This window comes from Amphiprion ocellaris, chromosome 9, assembly GCF_022539595.1.
Source record: "Amphiprion ocellaris isolate individual 3 ecotype Okinawa chromosome 9, ASM2253959v1, whole genome shotgun sequence".
Taxonomy (NCBI): Eukaryota; Metazoa; Chordata; class Actinopteri; family Pomacentridae; genus Amphiprion; species Amphiprion ocellaris.
In genome coordinates this window covers 28,144,229-28,162,524 of record NC_072774.1, presented here as the reverse complement: position 1 = coordinate 28,162,524, position 18,296 = coordinate 28,144,229, and the positions used below count along the sequence as shown (strand labels likewise).

The window sequence follows — 18,296 nt, the reverse complement described above, 5'->3', positions numbered from 1 at the left end:
CAAACACAAGCAGAAAAACACATAATACCCATATACATAACTTCACACCATAATGTGGAGACATTTTCACACACATTGGAAAAAAAATAACACAATGTAATCATCAACAGCCATAAAACAACAATAAGACAAGACGTATACACTCACACCACACCCACCATCACACCTACAACATCTAGATTCAGAGCCCCACCTCACACCTATGCACACAGACGCTCGCATTATATTCACAAAACACAGCCGGCCGTGGACAAACAGAAGGAGAGACAATCATTCTCTCTCTCTGTGCTTCTCACTCACACACACTGAGACAACCTAAAGTTGAGGTGAGAGAGAGAGGGAGGCGTGTGGGGAGCTGATCTGTCCAGATGGCTGGCTGAATATGAAACATGGCAGAAAGGAGAGAGATGTAACTTCCCTCAGTTCTCACATCTTATCACATTAATACTCCACCACTCCACTTAAACAGCCTCCGTGAAACTGAAATTGACCATCAATGCAGTGTCATGTTAAATTAATATTGCCATCCACATAGGGGCAATGTGGCTCCCTCACATCCCAGATGAGACGGGGAATGACTAATTCATTTCCTGAGAGGAGAGAAGAACCTCATGCAATGTTTCATTACACACACACACACACACACACACACACACACACACACACACACACACACACAACATGATGTCTAAAGTCTTGCACATGTCACACGCTCATGTCACAGCCTTGTTTATAACTTTCAGGTTTGGAGAAAAACAATAATAACTGGTAGTTTCATACAAAATAAATGCATTCTGTTAGCATTTGAGTGACAGTTACATCTACAAACAGTCTTGCAGGTATCCAGTCAAAGTTTACTAACATCTGTCACCTTGTTTTTGATAACTTTAGCTTAGAAACTGAACTATTTTGCACTACAGTGAGTGGATTCGAACATGGTTAATGCAGTGCCACAATTCACACAAATATCTGAAATGCTTCTCTATAGGAAAATTTCACTTGTTCCCATCGGCACCATTGTGCGTTTTAAAAAAATGCTTGTAACAGAATGCCACAGTGAGGATAGGAAGAGAAAAGCAGTTCTCGTTGCCTGCAGACACCAAGTTTGATGGCATCTGTGAAGAGTCTTAAATAAATAAACCCAACAAACCCCTCAAAATATGCCGCCGTATTTAAGGAGCACAGAAGCAATTTAATATTGCACTTCTAAAACGCTGGCAGACAAACAAAAAGACACATTAAAAAGAAAATTCTGAAGCAACAGAGTCCAAAAGATTCTGGATTTTAGTCCATTATTTGGGTCAAGCTCCAAAAGCACTGCATCTTTCAGTTCCCACAGTGCGACTGAATAGAGTCTTTCATTGAACGCTCCTGGCACCTAATGCTAACTTATTTTAAAGCCCACTTTCTATTAAAACTTTTGGGTCTCAAGCCTGAAAATGAAGACAAACCCAATGACACCAAGAGGGATTTTTTAAATACAAACTTTTAAATGGTTCGTCCAGACCCACAGAAGATATAAAACAGCTTTTACAAGATGATTAATACTCATCACAATGGAATTTACTATTTTACAACACACAGTTCAATATGTAGCATTTGAAAACAGGCCAAAAATTAATAGTAGGTCCCTCCAAATATATATGATTGGTTACAAAAACAGAAGACTTGAAGCTTTGTTAATCAAAAAGAAAAACAATCTTTACTGTACTGGTATCTATGTGTGTATCAAAATTCCATATTTTGAAGGGTTTTTTTTCCCTTGAAAATAATCTCTTCCTGTCTTTAAATGGCATTTACTCCTTCAGAGTGTGCACACCAGCTCACCAACAAATCTGCTCAGCCATTTAATCAAATATATTTAATGCTACACGATGGCATGTTTTAATATGGAAAAAAAATTCTGCCATACGTGTTAGAATTAATCAATGACATTTCACCCGTGATATGTTTCTGGCACAGGGATAAACAATTAATGGAAATATTATCGAATTTGTGATATCAAAACGTGCAATATCCAAACTGAAAGGTGAAATTGTCAGAACATGCTTATTTAAAATTAAGCGTTGTGGTGGTAGGATGGGAACGTGCTTTGTAATCTTTTTTCTCTTTTATGAAGTTTAAAAATTGTCACATCACAACTGCAATATCTGTCAAAAAATAATCGTAATATGATTTTGTTGCATATCATTCAGCCCTATTCTAGCTAAAAAAAACAACAACTTCACTTTCATCGGAGGAGGTCTTTAACACAGCCTCTAATCTCTTTCCATTCAGGGTCTGAAATGCCCTTGTAACGGCCCTGCAGATGCTCCTTTAACTTGAGATTAAGATTCCTGGGAAGCTCTGTTTGCCATCCAACCCATTCCAATTCACTCAGCTCCTGGCTAGTGTCTGTGGGGGGCTCGGAGGAGGCGAAAGGCACAGCAGGGAAAACTGCTCCGGTGATGGAGTTAGAAGCCACTGTTCCCACTTCTGGTCAGAACATTCAGCACCGGGATTTACTCTCTCTGTTCTCTGGGGAGTGTTTAGAAAATAACTGATATCCTTGTGCAGGTTGGCCAGCTCCCTTTCCCAGTCTGGAACAGTTCTCCTGAGGGACAAATTGCCCTCCAGTGCCTTCTTATGGTCCTGTGCCAGCTCATCCAAAGACTTCTGAAGCTGGGAGACTTTGCTCTATACACACTTTTTCACCAGTTCCTCCACTGCCTGCATGGTGGGTGCTGCAGCGGGAGGCACTGGCATGGAAAAACTGCAATTAAATCTAGAGCCGTAAATACTTCAGCCTTGCCTCAGTCTGCTTTCTGTTTTCACTCTGATTTTGCTTTCACCTTTTCAAATTAGTTTTTTTTTTTCAGTTCTTCTACGTGGTTTTAGTCATCAAAATCTAATTCACCGATTAGTTCGATAGTGAATGATGGCAATGCTGAGTATAGAACCTGATCCTTTGTCCTTAGAAACACCTTTGGTACTCCATTTACATTTCACATGTACTCTTTTTTCTGATTTAATATTTTAGAAAATATACGCAGATTCTAAGTGCCATCCATTTTAAATTTGATGGCAGACATTTCATTGGAAGCACACGCATCACATCCTGCGGCTTGTGTGTCCGTTGCTTTAAGGCTCAGTCTGAGGTCAGACAGCTAACTCCAGTGAAAAAGTGACCAATTTACCTCAAAATGCAAATTCCAGCTGTACTCATTGGCAAAACGCAAGCATGTGTACGTGTTTCCTTTAAGGGACAAATTGACAAATCTGTGCGCAGCCTCCCACTACCGTCTCCTGATTTCACTGATTAATCAAGTGAATAAAAACTAGGTCTTAATTAAAAGGATCTGGACGTGCTCCCAGCTCAGGAACTGGCAGACCCCCACCGTGCTGCTCCACAGCCCTACAAACAAACTCCCAGAATAAATGACCATATAAAAGGTGAATAATTCACTGTAATGAGGGAACTTAGCAATAATAACAACTGGCATATGTTGTTAAAATGAAGAGAAATAGGTGCTTTCTACAAACAAGACAGCATAAAGGAAAGCGCAGATGTAATCTCATAAACAAGAACATAACTCTGCTGTATAAAAAGAGGTAAAAATGAAGTATTCATCATTTCAAACCACAGAATGTGCCCTTGACTTGATGCCATCTGTTGGGACCTCAGTGTCAAAGCTTTCATTTTCTTAAGTAACACTAAGTAAGTGACCTCAAAACTCAAGAATTATGACAGAGGGTAAAATTATGAATACGTATAGACTAACCATTAATAAGAAGAAAGTGGGGGCTCAACATTAATCATCAGGATTTTAACCTCTGATTCTTACAGCTATGAGGAATTTGATTTCAGCAGTAAGAAATCTGACTTTGGCACACAAGGTGACTGGCACACATAGCAGAACAAAGGAGAAAAAATGCCAGTAAAGCTGAATAAAGTGTAAAATTCCTGTGCTGTGCTCCCACTAAATTAACAGCATATTTCACTGCAGCATCATTTTCACTCTTGAAATCCATTAATCGGTTTACAACGACATAATGGAGAGAAATCGGCACACTGTTAGCACCTCGGTAAGATGTTGAGAATATTATCTCTGGGTTTCCTAACAAGGGCGAAACAACAAAACTACAATAAGTATACAAACCATCCACTGTCATTGAGTATGAAAGTGGAAACCATCCTCTTTTATCTCCCATTCAACAGACACTTCACACACACACACACACACACACACACAAAGACGCATACAATCACGTACACACATGGCAAGCACAGAGCATGGACTTCAATTAAAGTCCCATTAAAGTTTAGGCTGAAAGGGGGATGGACCATAGGAGGCAGAGAGGGGCATTTATTGATGGCGCCCTCACATCTCGTTCCTGCATTAAGTTGATTTTAAAAGCAATTAATACACATGGTCAGGGAAAAGTAATGGAGCGCCCCATGTTCTTAACCTGCCGGACATTTCCCAGCCGAAGCCCTGACCATCGCAGCCCTGCTTTGCATTATAAATGACAAGATAAATCTTAATGGATTGAGGATAATCAGCTAGCCATGAAGGCTGACATATACACACATTCACTAGGCATACGAGCGCTCACACACATATACACAAACATGGACGTACAGACACGAGGGAAATTAAAGGCTTTGAATACGTCTGCATTGATTATTTTAAATTATTAGCCCACCTCTCTTTGGACCTCCAATGCTTTTAGCCTAAGCTTTAACACATTTACAGAGACTTATTGACTATAATTACAACTGAGTCTTGGTAATGGACACATCAATTATGAGTCGCACATGTCTCTGACCAAGCGTTGCTCAGGGAATCCCAATCTGGGGTCCATTAGCGTCTCTCCTGCTGGTCTGAAGCTCAATCAGTCTTTACCTTCACCTCTACTGAAACAGCTATTACCTGGCTGAAGTAGATAGTAGCCTTAACATTAGCCCGAGCTGCCAAAGAAGAGGCTGTATCTCCCCACCCAGTACTGCTGTTCCTAAAAACAAAGGCCTAATAGCTGAGCAGACACAGAAAGAGATTGTCGTTTCTTTTTAAGATTTCTGGGTAAAACTTGATGTGTTCGAGTGTGCGTAAGACATTTAATGGCTTCAGAAAAACCACAAACCTAATCTGTATCAGTTACAAGATGTTTAATAATTTATGCAGCAACTGCAAGGTTGTAAAACCGTATTAAAGTATATTGGTTTGTATTTATATGTTTATGGTTTTCCTGTCAAAAGGGTATTTGCAGTCAAAAAAAAGTTGATAAAGTGCAACCCCGAGCATCTAAAATATGTCTTACCAAGTTAATAATTCATTATATTTGCAGGGAGATTAAATATACTGTGCTTTGAATACAAAAAGCATTATAAACACCGATTACTGTGCTGTCATTGGGTGTTTTAACAAATGCATGGAGGCTGGAAGAAGTCCTTTGATTCATCTTCTGTAATTAACATCACATGTAAAATAAAATATTATAGATTTGACTTGCTTTTATATGGAGTAAACACTGCATTGGGGCTTATATACTGGATGAATGTGAGTGAGTTGCAAAGAGAGACAGAGAGAAAAGGTGGGAGTGAGTGAGTAACCAAAGCAGGACACATACCGGTGTGTGTGCGAATGTGTGCCAGGAAGGCCATGGAGTTGGTGCTCTTGCACACTTTGCCACAGTATTTACACACACTGCCCTGGTTCTCCTCGCGCTCACGGTTGATCTGCTCCGTGTCCTCCAGCACATACTTGTTGACCTCCCTCAAGAGCTCCTCGTGTTTCTCCTTAATGTGAATAAACAGCTCCTGCTCCGATTCAAAGCGGTCTGTGCATTTCACACACTTGAAGCTCGCTCCCCCTTCGGGCAGCTCCTCTACGCTGTTCTGCTCGTTGCGAAGGTGGGCAGCGCTGGTCAGGTGCTGCTGCAGGTTGCTCTCGGTGTAGAAGGACTTGCCGCACACCAAGCAGTGGAAATGCCTCTCCTTGGACGGATGCTTCATTGAGATGTGGACATTGAGGCCGCTGATGCCGTCCGCCATAAACCCACAGTCCTCGCAGCGTATCCGAGAAATGGTTTTTTTGCCTTCCTCCCTGGCTTTTTCATTCTTGGATTTCAGCTTCTTGACAAATGTAGAACTGGGGGGCAGGAGGTCAGAGGGCACCGGTGATCCTCCAGTCAAACATATCACAGCCGCCTCACCTTCCAGAGCCACACCTTCTTCTATCACCTGCTCCTGCTCAGCGAGGGCCTTCATGGATACGATACAGGGATCAAAGAGAAGGAATTTGGACATTTGAGTATCTGCATCTGCCTTTGTATGTTCATTTTGTGCTTGTTTACAGCTTTCCTCCTGGCTCTCTTGCTCTGTGGACTGATCCACTGAAAGCTGAGGCTGTTCTGGAGCCTGCTGGGGTTCAGACACTGCTGTTGGCTCAGTCATCTGGTTGGTTGGATCGGGCTCACCACCAGCAGAAGGTGTAATAGTCTTCGCTTCCTTTTCATCAGCACCGCCAGCCACACTAACCACAGCATTTACAGCCTCTGTGTTCACAGAGGATGGAGAAGCATTCTGGCTTTCCATAGCTGGACTGTCGTTGGAACCAGACTCAGACACCTCTCTGGGGTTTAGAGGTTCAGGGTTAGAGTTTGGAAGCTCAGTCATCTCCTTCTGTTTTAATGAAAGTGCCAAAGTTTTCTGTTCCTCACTTCCTTGTGGTTCCAGGTATTTCTGGCTTTTCTGTTTATGCTTCTCCGTGTTGGCATGGCGAGACATTTCCCTGCTTGTTACTGCATAGTAGCCACATGCTAAACAGACATACTCAAAGTCTTTGGTGTGCTTTCTTTTGACATGAAGATGGAGGGAAGGGATTGACTGAGCTACAAAATCACAGAGGCTGCAAGCACTAACAGAGTCATATTTTTTTTTTTTCTGGCTTGTGTCTGACTGAGATTGCTCCTCTCCACTGTGTTCTTTGGAAGCGGTGTTGTCGGATTCCTGTTCTTTGTCGCTGGGCTGTGAGTCCGTGATTACGTCCTGGGCTTGTGTACTTGTGGGTTCCTGTAATGATGCACTTATGTGATTGGTGACTGGGCTCTTATTTGAACACTCTTGCACACGTCTAACATGTTTCTTAGTGAAACAGTGACGATCCATGTCTCCTTTGGTCACACAGCTGTAGTTGCACAGAGTGCAGCTGTAGCCATAATCTTTGCTGTGTTTACGGCGGACATGAACACTGAGGTTGGTAGCGTTGGACACTACCAGGCCACAGTATCCACAAGTGGTTGTGGACCCTTGTTTTGCTCTTCCTCGTTTCTTTTTGGGGGGTTCAAGCTCTGAATCTTCCTCCTCAACCAACACAGTTTTGGCAGCCTCTGCTGTCTCATCAGTTTCCTGTTCTCCTTCTGTCAAAGCAGCTGCCCCCTCTCCAACAGTCACCTGAATCACATCATCTAAATTTGCACGTTCTCCAGCATTGTCTCTGCTTATCTTCTCCACATATAGTTCAAATGAAGAAGAAGAGTCTGTGCTCTTCTTTCCTTTCTGCTGCTGCATGTGGCTTTCTGAGGACAGGTGAACGTACATCCACTCAGATGTGGCTGAAGAGAAGCTACATAATTTGCAACGGTACCACTGCTGGTCCACGTGTATAAGACGAGCGTGGCTCTCCAGCAGCGCTGCAGTGCTGACCCGAAAATCACAGTTTGCACACTTGAGCTGGAACCTGCTGAGTGCACGTTTGGGTGCCACTTGTGTTGGAGTAACCTTCATGGCACTGTTTGGATCCTCAGCTTCCTCTTTTTCTTCTACATTCTCATCACCATCAACTGAAAGACATTTAAAAGACACACATTTTAGACAACAAATGCAGAAATTGTAAAAAATAAATTAGAATAATGTTTTTAATTAAATTATTACATATATTACATTAATCCTAAAACATATTTTCTATACAATACACATGGAATATGAGGAAAATATGATGGAACTTTAAATATAGGCTAAACTATAACATATTTTAAGTAGCATGAACTAAATGTGCTGCTGGATTTCAAGTCTGAATATGATAGCAGTGCATACTCACATGTGTATGGGGTGTCTTTGGTGTGATATCTCTGGATGTGAACATCCAGTGGAGACTTGTCTCTAAACTCTTGGCCACAGTAGTTGCAGGAATAAATAATCTTAGGTTTTGGGGTTCGCTTGCTTACTCTTCTCTCTTGGTTAAGGGTTGCATCGTCCTGATCTGTCTGCTGTTTGTGTAGTACACTCTGCTTTCTAGCTTGACCCTTCGTTTTCATACCATTGTCACCGCCCACTGATCTAAGTTTGTCAGGATCAGGCTCCTGGTTTTGTTTAACCTCAGCGTCACTTTCTGTCTCCATGTCTGCCTCCCGCTGGATTTCAGCATCAGAGATATCGCCACTTTTCTCTGAAGGCTTTGCCATTTTATCAGCAGCCTTTCCATGCTTTCGTGCAGAGTGAATCTTCAGAGATCTCGGGCATTTGGCTGAAAAGCCACAAATTACGCAGAGGTTATCCTCATCCACAGGTACAGACTCTGACCACGGCCTCTCAGCGAGCTCCTCGTCTGCCTCATCAGGCTCACCGGTCCTACCGGGTGAGTCTCCTGCCGTTTCCTCCATTTCCACATCATCTGGCTGCACTTTCCCACTGGTGTCATTTTCAGGTATTCTGTCTTTAACAGCCTCCTCCCCTGATGTCAGTGTTTTATCCATATCATATCCTATGATTTTATTCTACAGTGAAGTTAATCCCAGTCATCAATGCTTGATCAAAAACCTGAGGGAAAAAAAAACAACACACAAAACTTATGTTTAGCATTTTTGATTATCTGAAATACAATTCAGAGTATAAAATGTGAAAAAAGGAAACAAGCTGAGCACATTTAACACAAATCTCTGAAAAGTGAACCTTCCGCAACGCTGCCTGAGCAAGCACAAGTAAATGTCGCCATCTAGTGTTTCCTGACACAAATTGTCACTTAAAGAATGCCAGCAGGAAAACTGAATGTTGCGTATTAAATGACCAAAAAACAAGTCCAGCCATTTAATGGAGTATAATAATATAAATAACCACATCTCTACTACATCAAACAGTTGCAGCAGTTTCAGTGTTATCTTTTGGTGACCAGGTTGAAAAGCATCTGGACAATAGTGAAGACAGCTCAACACAATGCATCTCAAGAAGTGTTCCTCTATTTGCTTGAATTATCTATACGTGCTGTATATTTTCACTACACATACTGTACAGCAAAACTGAGCACACCCCTGTGCAATATCAATTAAATATTACAAAATTAAAAATTGCATAATCTTACAAAAAATGTATTATGTATCCAAACTTGCAACCATCCCTCCTTCACTTTTGCACTGCAGCCTCATATCAGCATAACTCCACTTCCATGTCAGCACTATGCAGTCCAGCTGGACCCATCTGACCAAAGAAAGTGCTGCCAACATTTTCACTGAAAAGTACAATATTGTAGTTTTGCTTCATTTGGTTTGCGTATATGAGGCAATCTTATGTTCAGCAGCCTACTGGTGGCTGTGTACCTTCTCACGTCTTCATGACACAATAATCTGCTTACTTGCTTGTCCAGGCATGAAACCTTGTACAATCAGTTACTTATATTTGGAAATTCCACGTGCAATCACTTCAGTTGCACTGAGGCTGTACAGTGAGGGCCAGTATTTTCAGTGTCGTCTATCTAACCTTTTTGTTTTGAATTGCACATAAGATCAAATCCCCCCATACTCTCAACACGGCCTTTCTTCCACCAACCACATCACACCTTCCTCATCCAGATCAAACCTTCTCCATCCTTACACTCAATCTTGTATTTTATGGTCCTTGTCAGCGGTTATAATGTTTTTCTCTGCTTTTAGACTCAGCACCATAAGTGCCTGTGCCTTCTGCTGCTCTGCACCAAGACTCTAGATCTCACTGCTGCTGCACATCTGTCAGCTGGATTCTATTCCAGCTCAAAACACATCTGTTGAGATTAGCATTCCTATTATAATTCAGCTGTAATCACGTTATTCTATCAGTGTCAAATTCACTTGAATGTTAACATTAACTGTGTTGTGGACTTCTCAGATGTTTGAGAATACTAGACATTCCCAGTAGAATATGGTGGCCCTGAGAGTTTAACACACTGCTACTTGAGAAACACATACAAATAGTCAGAACACAGCTAAATCCAAAAAGAAGTCTTCAATCTGACAACACAAGCTAGAACAGATTTGCAAGTTTGACTCGTGAAATGAAAAAAGTGAAAAGTAAACTATCCAGCAGCAGTGTAGGAAAACAACATTTAGTTTAAGAGTCTCAACTACAGCAAAATGTGTGCAGTGTTTCAGTATTTGGTAGTGTTTTCTCTACTCTTTTCCTTTATTTATAAACACTACATCTGTGTTTTCTAATTGAAGATGTTTTTGTTTTTTTTTATTTGCTTGTGATTCATGTGCCTGTATTTTGTCAAGTCTCAGTGTGTTGTTCTTTTGAGCCAAACATCACACATGGCTGTTTTTATATTTATTTGCAAATAGAGAAATGTTTTTCTGTGCTCACCTAAAATCAGTTAGAGGACTTGTGACAACACAAGCCAATGCTGGTCCAGTTGGACACTTGCACAAGAGTGAAATCTGTATTGCACAAACAGTCAGAGGACTTCCAGAAAAGTTTGAGACATCACTGAACCAGTGTGTAAACTAAAAATGTTGTATTTAGAGATTGCTGATTTTCAAATAATGTCATTTTGGAAATTAATTCAACAAAAAAAATCATATTAGATACAGTTTATCTGTCAAAATATTTTTTTAGAAATCTTTAAACATGCATGTAGGTGATCTTTAAGTGAAATCAATATAATCCTTAACCTAGATTACATAGCACATGTGTAGTGGTCTAAATGTATACAAGCCTTAATCTGTTTGTACTTGCAAATATAACATGTAACAAAAGACTTTATTGATCCCAGAAGGAAAGTTCAGATTACAGCTGCAGAGACAACTCAGAAATATGAGAAAGATATAAAATATTCCAGAAAATTGACATCAAAACACACAATACGGATATAAATTATAATTCCCTACACTTTATTAGACATTTAATCGACATCAAAGTGTTTGCAGGAGTTCATGAGGATGTTATTTATATATGTTTAGTGTCCAATTGTCAGAACGAGCTCATTGTGCTCACTATCGCCACCTACTGTGTATTTTGATATAATGCCAGTCTTGGACTAACAGAAGCAGCACCATATCAAGTAGAGATTTTCAGAAAACTACCGCTACTTTGATCACTAGCATGAAGCTGAATGACCAGAGACTTGTAGGTGAATAATAAAATAAAAGTCTTAATTAAGACAACTAATTAAGACAACAGCTCAGTTAGCATCAGGAGGGAGTCAATGTGATGAGACCTCCTTCATAGATGACCGACAAACACTGCCTGCTTCTTGCACAAGTCCATCGCTACCTAACAATATTCTTGCACACAACTTCTGCACGCTACAGTCCTCCTCTTCATTTTAACCGCTAGCTCTGTTTGGTGCATTTCCAGCGGTTTCACCACTAAGCTTCGGACACTAGCTTAAAAGTAACGTTAAAGTTAGCCGAACAGCTTTCACGCAAGCACAGAGAAAACTGCCACGATAAGAAAACCAGTCCGTGCTGCAGTGTAAAACGCCACAAAACTCGCTTCACTGCAGAAACTCCTCTGGAACGCGGAGACGAATTTTGTTGTGGTTTCGCTGCTGGGTACCGCTGCTAACCCGCTAACTAGCAACATGTTCTCCAACTGTATTTTAAAATACGTCCAGCTCGTCCAATCAGACTGCTCCGTCAGCTGTGACATCCAATCACAGCGCGGCTGAGGTGGGACTAGACGGCTCTGAGGCTTGGAAAACGACGGCAGCACAGAGGCCCAAAAAGGAGGCTAACGTCGACCTCTGAAACAGTCATCTCTGTCACCGAAACGGTGCTTGATAACACTCCAGAGAGTTCAGGATCGTTTAAGTTAAAACAACCCGCGTAAAAATGAGTCAATGCAGGCAAAAATTGTATAGACTTACCTCTTGTTATACGACGATTTCCCCGGTCCGCGCTTTTTGGTGCTAGACACAAATGGCGTACCGTAGAGTGAGCTGTGCGTCACGGCGGCCTTCCTGCTCGCGTCTTCTTGCTTTTTTTTTTTTTTTTTTTTTTTTTTTTTTTACATCAGCTGATTTGATCACATGACGCACTCCTCCGGCTCCGTGGGAAAAACAAATTTACCACACGCGGCGAAACGCTACTGCATTGAAACGGGTGACATTTAAAGACTTTGGACAACAGCAAGCTGCAGGTAAAACTGATGACTTTAGTTACAATAAATCATATTATAATTAGTGATCTGCTGCCAACAATATTATCTGTATGTGAATATGACACAGGATTACTATAGTTATTGCGTAATGTATAAAAGTAATGTTTTACAGCAAACTAAACTAACATATGATATGATCTGCGGTAATGTATAGATATATTATTTGAGCGTTTTTTTTTTTTTTGTTGGTTTTTGTTGTTCCCAAATAAAGTCTTAATTTAATAAGAAGCTGAGAACAACAGTATTACCTAAAAAATACACGTTATATGTACAGTGCTGTGCCAGAGGTTTGTTGTTTTGGTTTTAATAGGCACACGTATTTATTTCTTAGTCTGTTTAGGAACATGCAATGACAAAAATCTGGAAAATGCTAATAATATCAAAACAATCACAATAAGATGGCTTCTCTTGGCTACAGTCAGTATTTAGTGTGGCCCGTCCTTTGGACTTAGCATATCCTAAACACTTTAGGGTCAACAAGTTTTGAAGGGTTTTTTTTTTAAGTTATCTTGTGGTATAATATTTCAGACTTCCTTCAGTACTTCCTTGAGTTGTTACTGGATCTGTGTTGTCTTTTTCTGTCCAGATGATCACACAGCTTCCATAATATTCAGGCCATGATTCTGTAGAGGCCTTGTTTTTTTACTTCAAGTATAATTTAACTGCATTTACAATGAAATTTGTTTCTAATCAAGAGATTTCGACAATAAATGATATGATAAATCAGATTTTGTCTTTTTAGCATTTATGATTATATCAACACCACTGGCAGAAATTCAGCCCTAAACCATGACAAACCCTCCACCATTTCTTTCTTACACCTCTTTTCAGTACCCTTTCTCACATATTGTCCATGATTGAACCTGAACATTTCAAACATCACTCCACAGTTCTCTTTTCTATTGATCTCCACTCTGATCTTTGTGAGTTTTTGCATTTTGCCACGTTTGAGCCCTGTTCTCCTTCTGCAAAAGTGCTTTCTTGACTGCTACCCTTCCACAGAGGCCATTCCTGATCAGATTTTTCCAGACTGTAGAAGGATCCACTGGGCATCCAGCTGAAGCTGCCAGATGCTGAGTTATTTTCTAGGCTTCATCCAGCTTCTCAAACATGACAATTCTCATCAGACAATTTTCTTGACTATATTTTTAATTCTTCTCTCCAGATTCTTCAAATTTCTTAAAAACAACTTGAATACAACCTGTTTAGTAACCAGGTGGTGAATTTGCCAGAAAGAAATCATGATTTTAATCCTATCAAATTGTGTAATCCTTGACATTTTGAATGGAATGATGGAATTGAGACTTGGTCTTATATTTCATATTAGCAAGCTTTTAATGAGTTAATCTCATACAATTTGTATATGAAATGTGGTACACCAAAAGCACAGATGAACACCTAACTTGGAGTCATAGAACCATATAAAAAGTAGCTTAATTAAACTTTTGACATATTGCAAAGGAGTATTCGTACATTAAAATGTACATTACGTCTAAAAATGTCCCCATGTCATGGTCCAAATAGTTCTGTTAGTCTGTTGATGAAAACTTTAAGAAAAGAAGGTGAAATTCAAACCACTGAGTATGGAAGGTTCACCATGTGGCCTGTAGTGACACAGTATGTATTTTTTTTTTTTCTCAAATGGTCAGCCTGTGATGAATCACCACTTCCATTTGACAGCCAGCGTTAGCTTTATGGAAAGACTGAAGATGGATTAATGTGCGGGCATTAATTGATTAAGTAGTCTGACAGGTCAGGAGGTGATAAATGATACCTACTGGAATGAATACACAGTTTACTTTTGCAATAATTTTCTTTAATTCATCACAGTCAAAATTATATGACATGGATGGTTTAAAACACAAATGTCCTCCTCCCCCGTCGCCCATTTTTCATTAGGATTCATCATTCATTTTTCTCCATTAGTTGTCTATTAAAAGAGCAGAGGCTGGCTTTGGTGGACGCTGCCTCACTGCTTTCTCTCTGCGCTTATGTTCAAAGTTTTATTTTGAAATGTCCTTACTTTTTCCCTTAAATTTCGGATTTTTTCTTCCTAATTTGTGTATCAGTCAGTTCAATTTATTTACAGATCCACACAGAAAAAAAGAAGGAAAACTAATATGAAATAAATATTAAGAAAATTTACATTTGTTTTGTTTTTGTTTCATCTCACACTGTATGATTTGATAATCTCACATAAGACCCTTACCTAACTTCATGCCTAATAATCCACAGTTTGAAGGCCTATACTCCTGCAGAAGGACCATTGAAGTCAGATTGGTCCTGCATTTAGAAAATTGCTCACTTTGTGCAGTAAAATATGACACGATGAAGTAAAAGGCACTCAAAAATTCTTTAAATATGTTAGAAATGAAGCACCGATCATCCTTTATAATAGAACTGCTATGCTTTTAAAGTTGCTAATTTTTATAGAATAACCATCCTGGAATAGATATTTATGTTAACCTGGGAATGTACAGCAGACAACAATCAATCACGGTCTCGCAGTGCATTTTTACGAGCACAAGCATAGCAGGTGAATGTCAAATTATTACATTATTATTCATCAGTCACAGAAATATTTCACACTTTTGTCACAGAGACAAAGTGACTGTGACAACATTTATACATGCATATACAACCAATATTTGTGCACGTGTGTTCACATAAACATCTATATGTTCAATTAAACATAGGTAGATACTTTATTAATCCCAAGTGAAATTTAAGAGAAAGGTTATTTGGAGGATGTGGGCATCGATCCCGCTACCTCTCGCATGCTAAGCGAGCGCTCTACCATTTGAGCTAATCCCCCACATTTATGCTTCTTGTTGATATCTCCAAGTGCTGCTTAATTAATTAATTAAATGGGAATAAAATAAATCTTAAATGGTCCACCCACACAGGTGTTTTCCATTTGTTACCTAGCTGTTCCAGAAATTAGAGCAGCTTTAACGGGCCTTTTTCACAGCAGACTGAGTACAGGTGGCACTAATAACATTAAAGATGGCACCATAACGTTTCAGTGCCCAGTAAGCCATGACAGTTTGACTGTAAGCCAGCATGCAGAATACCAGGACACTGAAACCGAAGCAGAAAGAAGGAATTCAGTCACAATTAATTGTATTTCCTGTCCTCATCTTGAGACATGTCAAAATGTCTTCTGTAAAAACGGCAGATCTGCCTCCTCTCTGGCTTTTGCTCTGTTGTATATCTTAGGCTAGGGTGTGATTACATCTTAATCATTCTTTTTAAGGCATCCGGTTACCTCAAGTAACCATAAACTGACTCAAAGAGGAGGTAAAAACATATGCAGTACAGTTCAACTGTTAAACATCTGGTAAAAAAAACTGGTTAAACATTAACTTCAGATTTAACTTTGAAACATGCTTGCATCTAATAATGTAATCAGTATAATGTTGCTAAGTCACATGAGAAACTAACAGCAGTTAAATCAATGCATAGCAGCCTCATGGACGTCCCACAAATAATCTTCCAACCTCCAAGAAATGCATAAGAGATTACTCTGGGAGGTGAAATGGGAGAAGTTTGTTGAAAACATTAGTGTGACCCTGTTGTTCATCTTGTCAGAAATGCCGTTTGAGCTCCAAATGTCTTCCCCACATTCCTCTGCTGCACGTTTTTTAGAGAGCATTTGTATCTTTTAATAGGTAGACAGTGAAGCAAGACAGGAAACGTGGGGAAACAGAGCAGTGGAATGGCATGCAGTAACCGACTGTGCACGTTTATACAGTTTATACAGCTGCTGGGTGACCAATGGGTTTGTTACTACCTGAGTTTGTCAAAAAAAAAAAAATTCTTCAACTGAATGCGTTTCAGTGTAACAGAGGCTCATTTCATCCCACCAGATGGAGCAATGAGCACATTTTGTTACACATCGGCAATCTGCAACCACAGTTGCACAGTGTGTGTATGTGGCACTATGGAAACCACCCTGGACACATCTGACAAAAAAACAGTTTGCTGAAAGACAGGACTCTTTGTCAGAAAGTGAGAATGCTGTCATAGGGTTTCAGGGAATAAAACTACAGTAAGAAAGATAAAACCCATGCAAACACACTATATCACAGTGATACCAAGTAAGGATGTTTTTGCCTCAATCTGCAGCACGAGCCAAAATCAGACTTTATATAGACTTGTCTTTGCAGAGTGATTCACGTGAGCAGCCTTCTATTGTTGTTTTTTGATTTATATCTTGTATTTTTCCCCAATCTAATAAATTGTCATGCCAAATCATTAATTTCCCTTCTATGGTGAATGCATTTTGTGTAGAACAAACTTGCAGAACAAGTTGTACATGAATACAAATGTACCTTAGGTGGTGCAAAAAGCTGCAAAACACTAATCTACCCATTAATAAAACACGCTGATCTACACTTTGGTTATTGACTGAAGCTGCAGTGTTGCTCTTCTCTAAATGACACAGTAGCCTCACTAACACCAAATTCGTTTCACAATCACACTCCAAAGAATGATTCTTCGAGCTGAATTCATTTTAAATGAACTCAAGAGCACATCTGATATGAGTGGTACAGGTGCACACAGGCAATATGTGCATGATCACAACACCACATGCGTGTTAAGTAACTATCTGCAGCTAGTCACCATATATTTTAATAAATAAACTACGATAAATGTTCAACAGACTACCAGATATGTGAACTAGATTTATGATAAAGGTGTAATGAATGAAGAAAAGTGCAATAGATTAAAGTGGACTAGCTTAAGGTAAATGTAAACAAAATTGCTTATTTGGGGAATTTTGTTCATTGTTATAAATCAAATTCCACACATAATCAGGAAGTTTGAAGGACAGTGAGTATGTTCTAAAGCTCATCTCAGCATCAAATGAGTTGGGGTTTGGACGAAGCTCTTTTTCTAGCGATTGAGAACTCTGTTGTCAGTTTCACAGTGTTTGAACTTCTCTCAAGTGCATTACAAGTCTGCAAAAGCCACTGCAAAAATTATACTTCATTTCTTTCTCTTGTAAAAGTGTACATATGTTCAAGACTTGAAGTGAATTTTTACTTTTATGCCTTGCAGTTTGTTGCAAAGTAGGCAGAAGAAAGTTTGTCATTTCAGACTTTAGTGTGAGCATATGACTAATTCCTGGAGGTAGTGCGTATAAATGTAAGCTTAATTATAAGCCATTAAAAAGTATTTGCTTTTGGCCAGCTCTGCACCAAGCTGCTCCACTGCAGGTATTAGATATAGGTGACATTGCTGCTTTCTCCTCTATTTTCAGGCATTTAGTGCTCACCTTTAGCCCTTTCTTCAAAGAGGGACTTAGTGTGCCTCTTTCAATAGACCTGTTAAATACTTTCCCACCTTAAATCTGACCTGGATCTCTGCAGTGGCCTGACCCCCACCCATACCCAATATATGTCAAAACACATTACATGTCCCCTTCCTAGAATGCTATTTCTTTCCCTCTTTCTGGGAGTGAGTGTGTTTGCCCCAACTCATTTTCCCTTTATGATATACCAGCAGCTGTCTAACCCCATGAGGTCACAGCAGTCCTAAAATGCATCACCTCACTGTGTAAACACACAGCCATCTTTAAAAGAGGAGTCTCAGAATAGGGTGCTGTAATGTTTGGGTTTAGGATGAGGGTTCCAAGGACATGTGGGGGAAAAAATTGGCCTTGATCCAGTTTAAAAAGACACTGTTTTTTAAGAAGGTGCAGGATATCAGTAATGCACAACCCAAGGTTTCCCACAATGCAGAGTTTGTCTGGAGGTGCACAGCTGATGCTTTATTCAGTGGTGTACCTTTACATGTTGCATTCAGCCATTGGTATTTTTACTTCAGCTGCAGTCTTTTCCTTTCCACTCTTTCCTTCAGTCTGTAGTAAATACAGCAACAACTCTCAAATGGATGGCATGTG

General features: G+C 39.9%; 1 protein-coding gene across 2 annotated transcripts in view; it reads right to left on the bottom strand.

Moving 5' to 3' along the window:
* The window catches only part of znf407 (zinc finger protein 407), a 150,994-nt gene extending 138,789 nt beyond the window's left edge, over nucleotides 1-12,205 (bottom strand). For both annotated transcript variants that reach the window (XM_023276849.3, XM_055013850.1), the window contains exons 1-3: nucleotides 12,096-12,205; nucleotides 8,082-8,800; nucleotides 5,611-7,824 (exon numbers count right to left, since the gene is read on the bottom strand). In XM_023276849.3, the coding sequence (XP_023132617.2) occupies nucleotides 5,611-7,824; nucleotides 8,082-8,736 (2,869 nt within the window). In that variant the 5' untranslated portion in view covers nucleotides 8,737-8,800; nucleotides 12,096-12,205. The remainder of the gene's footprint in view (nucleotides 1-5,610; nucleotides 7,825-8,081; nucleotides 8,801-12,095) is intronic.
* Between the last annotated feature and the right edge of the window lie 6,091 nt (nucleotides 12,206-18,296).